The sequence below is a fragment of the Pygoscelis adeliae genome, unplaced genomic scaffold (genome assembly GCF_000699105.1).
Source record: "Pygoscelis adeliae isolate BGI_AS28 unplaced genomic scaffold, ASM69910v1 Scaffold262, whole genome shotgun sequence".
In the NCBI taxonomy this organism is placed as follows: domain Eukaryota; kingdom Metazoa; phylum Chordata; class Aves; order Sphenisciformes; family Spheniscidae; genus Pygoscelis; species Pygoscelis adeliae.
In genome coordinates, this window is record NW_008824184.1 from 1,048,598 (window position 1) to 1,057,875 (window position 9,278).

Genomic DNA, 9,278 nt, shown 5'->3' on the forward strand with positions numbered 1-9,278 from the left:
GACGCGGGCAATCGGGTAACCCCCTGCCCCAGGACCCGCTCCCGCTGCCGGGCGGAGGGGCCGCGGAGGCCCAGCCGTGTCCTGCCGGGGTGGCCGTGCTCTCCGGGGCACTCGCCGCCGGCCCGGGGAGCTCTGGCCCCGGGCAGGCCGAAGCCAGGCCCTCCGCGTGCAGAAAGGCCTCGCGACACCGTCCCAGCCCCCTTCTGCGGGGGTCTTCGGGGCGTCCTCTTCCGTTAAGAACTGCTCTCCCAGCCCCACCACCCAGCAGGAGGGAAGGGGATACGCTCTGGACCAAACTTCTCCAGAGGGTTGCACCGACAAACAGCCAGGAGTGTCCAAATCCTGTGTTTTTCATACGGAAAAACATATGAAAACAATATATGAAAACATACGTGTTTTTCATATGGAAAAACACGTGCACAATCGTGGTAATTTTTTCATTTCTAGCTAACTCTGCTCTTTTGGTTTTTTTAACCTAGGCTCGCTGGTGAATTTAGCAGTGAGAAGGGCCACACATTTGTTGAACAACTTCACAAAGTGAGTATTAATGCTAATCCTCCCCCAGTGTAGTCACTTCATCTGTGCTATTGAAACGTATTCTTAAACTCTTTAATTTTAGACACAGTGCCCCCACGGACACACAGGAATTTAATACATTTAGTATTAAAATAAACAAATACTTCAGACTCTGACCCTTGATTACTCTCTAAAGAAATAAATGTCTTTAACCAAGAAGGAAACTGGTAGATCAAGTGATTAGTTATGGGCAGACAAACATATCTGCAGACTTACTCAGACCTGTTACTGTACACGGTTGTGGACACAAGTCTTGTTGTCACATAGCATCAGATTTGAAATCGGGGTGAAGTAACCACGTGGGCACAATGGTGGGAGACAGGTCCTGCCATGGCAGTCTGTGAGTTTTGCTAATTAGCTTCACTGTGCACAAGAACACAGAAGGAGCTAATCAGAGACTTTAAAAAGCTTTACCAGATTGCCTCTCAAGCATCCTGGGCTGTGGAGAGATGCCCCTCTTGGAAGTGGACGTGACATCAAGCCAGCGCTGCCTGCAGCTGTTTGTCACTGCCTTTCTTCCAGAGGTTACTGCTTGGGTGTCCTACCAGCAAAGTGATTATGTGAGCACCCCCCAGTCTGCTTTCTGCAAAGTCAGCCAGGGTGGTTTAATGTGCCAGTGAAAACAAGTACATGCGCTAATCTGGCTTCTCATAAAGCAATTAGGGAGCACTTATCTGATCCCCCCTGCCAGCAGGCTGGGGGATGATGAACAACAAGGGTAGGATCTTCTTTAATCAGCACAACCAGCTGTCGCCTCCCAGAGCTTGCTGCAGTTGTATCGGAGCATCAAAGCCTGGTTAATGAAAGCGCTTCTTATTTTTGTCCTGATTGCCACATCTAGGTCCAGTGTATGCTGCAGGATGTGGGCTCCAACATCGCGACGCCTCTCTCCTCAGCCAGGGAGGCTCACTTAAGTAAGCCTCACGGTACCTTTCCTGGGATAACAGTTCTTGAATCACAGCTGTCCTTCTAGACTGCTGCTGGGGAGGCTGTTCCGGTAGGTGGTAGTTAGAGCTGCCCAAGGGCTGCTCTGCAGTGTGTGTCTGGCGCTGAATGAAGTCACACACGGTCCCACAAGCTGCTGCCGCCGCCTGTGTGTGACTCAAGCGATGTAAGCTGGCCTGGGGCGCTGCCCCAACACTGACACCCGGCCACAGCTGCTGAATGGGGAGCCACCCCTGCTCTAGCAGGACGATTCTTTTGGGATGCTTGCTTAGGACGTACTGATCCAAGAAATATGAAAGTAAGCTCTATCTGTAGACTGAATCACTTCTGCATTTCTTTTAGTTGATTATTCTTTTCCCTCTGTAGAACGAACATCTTTCAGTGAGAAGCCAGTTCTGGAGCTGGAGCAGTGGATTGACAGTTATTCAGAGCAGCTTCCTCCGCTCAGAGCTTTCATCTTGCCAGTAGGTACTGCTTATGCCTCTCACTGACTGGAGAAGGCTTGCTTTGTTAGGGTATATCTGCTCTACCACTTGCCGTGGGAAAACATGTTGTGAGGCCATTATTTGCATGGACAAATACCAAGAGAAAAGCAGAGAGAAGGACCCGGTTGAATTAAATTTCCACGTCCTACTGCATTCAGATATCTCTGCCCAGTTGCCTAGCCATAACGTAGGATTCAGTTGCATGTGTGTGCGAGATGTGATAAGCTTTGCTGCAGTTATACAATAAGGTGGATGGCTATATCTGTTGTTAGCAGACATTGATGTGCTGTTTCATTGTTGTTTCAGTCAGGAGGTAGAAGCAGCGCTGCTCTCCATTTTTCCCGAGCTGTCTGCCGCAGAGCTGAAAGGTGGTGAGTGTTGGCTGTAGTGTAACGGAATAAAATTGATAAAAGGTGATCAGAATGCTGCAATGATAGCAAATCGTTGCAGTCGGAGCAATCAGCCATAGCTGTATTGCACTCGGCTAGAGCTTGAGTCAAACTTCGTATGTTTGTATTAGTCAAATTCCAGGAGTGCAGCCAGCAAAAAGCAAGTCTCTCTTCCGTCCCCTGAACTGGGTCATCCGAGCTAAGAACTTCAGAAAGAACAGACAGGTTTATGTCGAGATGCATCTACGTGTTCAGCTCATATCTGGTATTTTGTAGGCTAGCACACATGGAAGCTGGGGCACTGGCAGGTGCGAGATCCAGGGAAGCTTTAAGATGTTACTGCCCACACCTACCTTGTCCCACTCCTCTATTGGAGATTAAAGCTCCCCCGGTAAGGTCCGAAGGAGAAAACTCTTGTCTGCTCGTTAGGTAAATCACTTCTGTGCAGAGTCTCTTGTGTTAGCCTGAACCTGCTCATCAGCAGTTCGAAGTTGCTGGGGGTTCTTTACTGAAGCTGCTGATGTGCGGGAAGATGTTTCTGCGGATGTGCTCTGCTGTGAGGATTGCTGCTCTGACAAGATACACTGGAGCAGCGTGATCTTCGAAAAACTAACGTCACTGTCAGTGGTTTCTTGTCAAAGGAAAGCTAGAATGAGGGCTGTACACCAGTCAGGAGGAAAGGAACAGCTCTCTTCCCTCAACAAAAGAAGGGTCCCTGTTTACCTGCAGAAAGGGATAATGATCCTTCAGGGTATTGATCGCCTGCAAACTGCTCCCATTGTTCAGTGATACCCACTGATGAGTAGCCTTTAGAGGGGCGGAGCTGCAGTCCTCCAGAACACCTACAAAAATGAGTTGCATTATGTAGCCACCACAGATTCTTCTTGGGGAAGTAACCAGGGTTCACACTGTGCTGCGGGGAGTTAGAATGGGGACTCCCGGTGAGGTTGGGGTGTGAAGGTTGGTGTTCCAGCAAATCGCAGCCATTTGTGCATTCAGAGCTAGAAAGTTAAATACACTAAAAGTTTCCTTTTCTTGTTCTAGCGTGGTTCCTTTAGTACAAGCAGGGGAAGCAGATCCAAACGTGGCCAAATACTTAAACAGGTAAAAAAATAAAATCCCAAACCCTTACTCTGCACTACTAAGCGTGCCTGGTGGTGTTCCCGTAGTCTCGGGATAAAACTGCGGGGTTTACCTCTCAAGAAGCTTCCCTTCTAGAAAAAGATCTTTGAAGTTTCACAAAGCAGCTTGTTAAAAAGTATTGTTGCAAGGCTGCAAAGTATGTTTACAGACACTGCTGGCTGTTTACACCCACAGCTGGGGTGCTGAGGGATCAGTCACTTAACTTCCTTACTGAAGGCCATTTTGGAAATGGCTTCTCATGTGGTCTCTCTCTGCCTTCCTTTACCTGCAGTTCTTGTGCTGTAATCAAATGTGCTTTGCCGTGTAGTTGGGCATTGCTGGATACAAACGCAGCCGGTGTGTTTCACTGCTTTTCCCTTGGTTTCCAGACTGAGCGACTATCTCTTCGTTTTGGCACGTTACGCTGCAATGAAGGAAGGGAAGGAAGAGAAAATATATGTAAAGCCTGAACCATAACTGGGAGCCGGAATGTTTGTTTCCTTGATCATGGGAAGCTAAATCCAGCAGACTGCTTTCCCCCATCAAGGAAGGGAAAGAAAACAAGCCGGGATTGGAAATGTGAGCTGCCAAGAACTTCCAGCTTAAATAACTAGGACCTCGTCCATAAATACTGTGAGGAACACAGCTGTTCTGTTCACTGGGCCTTGCGCAAATATCCCTTGTGTAACACAGGGGTGATGGCATCAGAGTTACTGTTTGCCCCGGGTTGGAGCTGAGGCAGGAGACTTCAAAGAACTACAGCTGATTTCTAGAGATGTCTTAATTTCCCTGGGCAGTGGCAGGTGCTGTGGAAAGGCTTTGACAGGACTCTGAGGAATGAAGAAGAGAAAACAATCACCTTCTTTTTGTAAGTCATAATGCTCGTACAGAACAGCAACTGTGTAGAGATTCAGGAACTCTGACCACAAGCTTTGAAATAATAAATGTGATTTACTTGTACCAAAGGGCCCCTAACTGTCATACTTCAGTACTGAGCCCAATGTGCTTTTCTTTTTTAAGTTGCTTTCAATCTATCAGCCCTGGCTGAAGCTGAGCTGTGTAGATTTCAGGAATGCACTAAGAATTCTTCGGCTCTGGCTGCCTCTCCTTATGCATGTGAAGAATGTCTCCGTGCTGGCAATCCAGTGCATCCTCTGCCAGAAACGGGGCTCACGCAGGATAGAGGGATTAAAGGAGGAAGGGCCAAATCCTACAGGTCACGTGCAGACAAGACGATTCTACGATTCTAAGCTCTGTTTAAGTAGCTGGGGTTAACTCCATGTGGAGCTGCCCCTCCGAGCGCACAGACCCCTCTGAGTTTGGGCACGGCATCCCCCTCTGGCTGCAGGTACCAGCTGAAGGAGTAGAGCCCTTGTTTAGTTCCAGTATCGATCTACTGGGGACCACTCAAGTCAGTAAGTTTGCAGATAAAGGGGTTGTGATGAGTAGCAGGGGCCTGGCGCCGCCTCAGCTGACGGCTAGAGTTGGAAGAGAGGCTAACGTGTAAAGGGGTTCGTATCTCACACACGTTAACGTCCACGTTGACCTCAGGAGTGTCATTGTCACGGAGCCCTCAGCAGAGTAGACTAGAGCATGTCCTAGGGCTTGGAGAACCTGGCTGCAAACACCATGACAGCAGATAACAGTGCTTCAGCCGAGAAGACATCCTCCTCCAGCTTCCTGATGGCCTGAAAACTGCCAAAAAACATACTCTATGTAAACAAGTGCATTGCAGCCAGCTGAATGAGTTAACACCTTGCTACCCACGCTGCACACAGAATACAATTACAGTGTTACAGCTAAGTCCAAGCCACTTACAGCTTGGAAATATAATTGGGAAGAATACACGTCAGATGTGGTGGTTTAAGTCTTACCCTCCTTGTATGGAGGAGCATCACGGAAACCTGTGGGCGGTGAGGTGATTACGCATCAAGGGTGCTTGTCCTGCACTAAGGGTGCCACTTTTAGTGGTGGGAGCTTTTCAGTCACTCATGCAGCTTCCGCTGTTTAATTATTTAAGTAGAAACAACGTTAAACTTGCTTCCCAAAAGTCTCTGGCTTTTGCGTTAACGTTTTTAATCAGAGTGGGGTCAGAGTGAAGAATGCCCAGCACTAATAGACACCGCTGTCTCATTATTCACCCTTTTTTTTTTTTTTAAACAGATATTTCACAGCTATTGTTAATGCACATTTTTCACGGAGTAATTTTCCAAGCCTTAGCCTGTAACACATCCCAATGACAAATGCTCTTGATTTGGACTGTACCGTCAGCTGCAATGTCACATCAGACATTTTCTCAATGCCTGCTCCAGACAGGCCATCCAGTTTTATGATAGCTCTGTCTCAGTGATCAGTATTGAACCTTAAGAATCTAGAGGCTTTTCAAGTTTAATTGAATAAAATTCTTTGCAATATAAATTCTTCATGAATGCTATATAAATCAGCTCCGGGATGGATTTATAGTATTTTCTTTTTTTCCAGCTGGGGGGAAGAAATCTCACTACTGTTTTGGGACCAAAGCTAGTATTGTTTTGATTGCAAGGAGAAATAAATTTAGCTGCTACACTTTAACATGATAGAGAGATTAAATTTATTAGGGTGCACTCAGCTTCCAGCTCCCCCCCGCCCTTTCTACCCAAAGATGTCTGTGCAATTGTTTCTGCGGGGCTGAAGCAGAGGGAGGCTGGTGTCTGGGGTGACCCTGTTGTTTCAGTTAAGCAGGCACAGTGGGCCAGGGCTTGAATTTAGGAGTGAGCATAGATCAGGCTGAGCGTGGTCCCAGCCCCGCTGGCTGCTGCAGCTCAGCAGAGCAGAGCTCCGCAGGGGCCGCGCTTGGCCCTTTGGGAGTTCACAGCGCGCGGTGTTTGTCCTCTGCTTCACCACCTCGTTGTACAGCACTCGGCCGTATAAAAGGGACCTTTCTGTCCTGAATGCTGTCCCCAGGGTACACGGGGGAACTGCTGGCCATTGAGCTGCAGCGAGGCTCGGGTCCTCGGGCCCCGGTGCACCCTCCACAATGGGCTGGGAGCAGAGGCCAGTGGTGGGGGGACACTGGGGCTGAAGCAGGGACCTTGTGCACCGAGTTCCGCGAAGAAGTTCTAGCGTGGCCGAGCTGGTGTCTGCTAACGATCACGGAGCAGCGTGCAGTAATGCACGAGAGCCTGGCGAGACAGCAGGCAGGAGAGCGGGTAGGAGTGAAGCGTCACTAAAATGAAATGCAGGCTTTAAAACAAATAAAGCTCCGTTGCTCTGGGTTAGCATTTGTTTTTCCGAGTCCTTTGTCCCCCACCCAACAAATCCAGCCGTACAGCATAGGGATTCCAGTGCCTGCACCTCATTAATATAGTGGGAGGAAGGCAGATGCTTTGTCCGTACTGACCGTATGCAGAGCCCAGATACATTCCTGCCTAGCAGGGTTCCTTATTTATGATTACGTTGGAGCTGCCAGCACAGACATATGTTGCTAAGGGTCGTTTATTCTTGTTTGTAAAATGTATGGCTGCTCCTAGCTTACACGCTGTCAAAACTGGAAGAACTGGCCCCAAAATCTCTTGCTGCATGATTGGATCAGACGCCTGTACATCTGTTAACGCTGTAGGAGCTGTAAAATGAAATAAGTTTCACTATAACTCAACCACCTCTATTACCGCCACAATGTGTAAGCAGCAGAGCTGGCTGCTGCTCTTGCAGAAATGACACAAACATACATTTTGCCAAGTCATACGTAAATTTACACAAGGCAGCGTTTCCTCTGCTAATGCACAGAAGGAAGGACTAGTACCTGTGTGCCCCCACCTCGACAGGATGCGCTGGCCCCCCCCTCGCCCGGGGCTTGCCGTGGTGCTGCAGCTGAAGGGCAAGTCTTGGGGTGCACAGCCCCGGCGATGGGGAGCCAGCAGCAGTCCTGCACTCCTCCTCTCAAGCTGGAGGACCAGAAGGGACCACATCTGCCGTCAGATCAAGTCCTCTGCAGTTGCAGGCTCCTGAAATACCCATTTTGCCTGGAAGGGGTCAAAGAAAAACCCTCCTCACCCAAACAGACCGTGCTACAGCAAGGTAAGACCTGGCTAGAAAAGGGCAGGCGTGCAGTTAGGGTGCCCCAGGGCAAGAGCCACTGTCCCTGCATCAGACAGAAGCAGATTCAGCCCATTTGTGTTGAGGAAGGGGCTGTCTTGGTCCCTCAGCTCTACCTCTGCTGCAACCTGGCAGAAAGTGCCCACCTCTGTGCCCTGTCCCAGCTTTAGCTGCTCCGTAGGGCGTGCACAGATAGAGTGCCATAGCTAGCGCTCCAACCACCCCAGGGTAAAGGTGAAGCTGCAGAGGGTCAGTAACGAAGAACTTGACCTTTGAAACGGCCACAAAAGCGCATTTCTGAACAGCCAGTGTAAGTACCACTCACCCAGGAGGTGGTGGGTGGCAGGGCCAAGTCAGTGCCACGTAGGTCTGACCACTCTATCACCCACGCGGGTCACTAATGCGCTGCAGGAGCTGCTGCTGCATGTCTCAGTAAACATGAGCAAACACAGAAGTAAGCTGCAGGAATACCTTATCTCATTCTGCTCAGAGATGTGGAGACCAGAGCTTGGCATATCCTCCTCCCTCTCTGTCCGAACCTGCAACCAGCCCCGGCACGGAGCACGGGCCAACAGGTTGTGCAAAACAGCGGTATCAAATGGAGAGAATACCAGTCTGTGGCGTGAGTCAGAGCCTTGGGACAGCGTAGGAGCAGAGGAGGAGCTGCGAGAAGAGCTGTCTGCTCCCAAAACGTGCCTGTGCCTGCACTGCAGCAGCGGTGGCGTGCCCCCAGCCAGGGCCTGCCCGCATGGCAGCAGCCACAGTTGGGACACCCCAGCACCGCTCCCTGCCGGCACCGCCGCTGAGGGAGCACCAGCCTCCGGCGATCGCTCCCAGCTCCGCAGCCAGCAGTGCCCAGCGTGTGCGTGGTCCAAGTGCCTCGGCCACGGTCAGACTTCACCCTCGGTCAGCCCCGAGGTGCCGTGGTGTGCGCAGAGCCAGCCCTGGCAAGACTGCGCTGCTCTGGCCCACCACGCAGTGACGGCGAGGCAGGCATTTTGCAGGCCTGGCTGTTTGCTGCCAGCTTTCTGCCTTGACAGCATCTGCTGCGGGGTTTCTTTTTGCTGTTTCTGATGGCGCCATATGCCTCCATGTCAAAACAATGGCGCTTGCACACTGACTGGGAGCCCTCTCCCTCGTTCCCATCGAGCTCCCTCTCCCCCGCGACACCCGAGCACCCACGGGGCTGGCCCCGAGCACTGCGCTCCCGGGGCGAGTGTGCACCATCGGCACGGCGAGATCGGACAGGGAGGGCTGCAGTGTGGCTCCGAAGCTGGGGGAGCCGGTCAGCGAAGGGCTACCGTGTCACGCACCAAACCTGAACTGGGCAGGGGGGGAAGCTGGAGCAGCATGCACAGCTCCTCATTCCTACAAGGATGCTCCCAGAGCCAGGCAAGGGGAAAACATGATGCCTATATTATAATAATACTAACAACAAACCCCGTGTTGGCTCCAGTACCTGGTCATTAGGGCAGCTTCTAAAATACAAAGTGCAGCCTTGCCCCACAAACCCACATCTCCCTACGACTCTTCTCCCTCTCCAAACCAAGAGGTGTCAGATTCCTTGGTGCAAAGATCCGGAGTTGGCCTCGCTGGCCGTCCCAAACCCGGTCCTGGCTCTTGCAGCAGAGCCTCTGGGAGGCAGACAGCTTTGCCACCAGCCTCCAGCTTCTGCCCGCAGCAGAGC

At 50.9% G+C, this 9,278-nt stretch overlaps 1 protein-coding gene across 1 annotated transcript; it reads left to right on the forward strand.

Annotated features, from left to right (window-relative positions):
- Nucleotides 1-474: 474 nt before the first annotated feature.
- On the forward strand, nucleotides 475-5,927 carry MMAB (methylmalonic aciduria (cobalamin deficiency) cblB type; the record flags this gene model as incomplete). The annotated part of the gene is made up of 6 exons (XM_009334438.1): nucleotides 475-537; nucleotides 1,418-1,490; nucleotides 1,888-1,985; nucleotides 2,313-2,377; nucleotides 3,440-3,499; nucleotides 3,907-5,927. Coding segments are annotated over 6 exons (447 nt in total), but the record flags the coding sequence as incomplete, so codon positions are not given.
- Nucleotides 5,928-9,278: the final 3,351 nt, after the last annotated feature.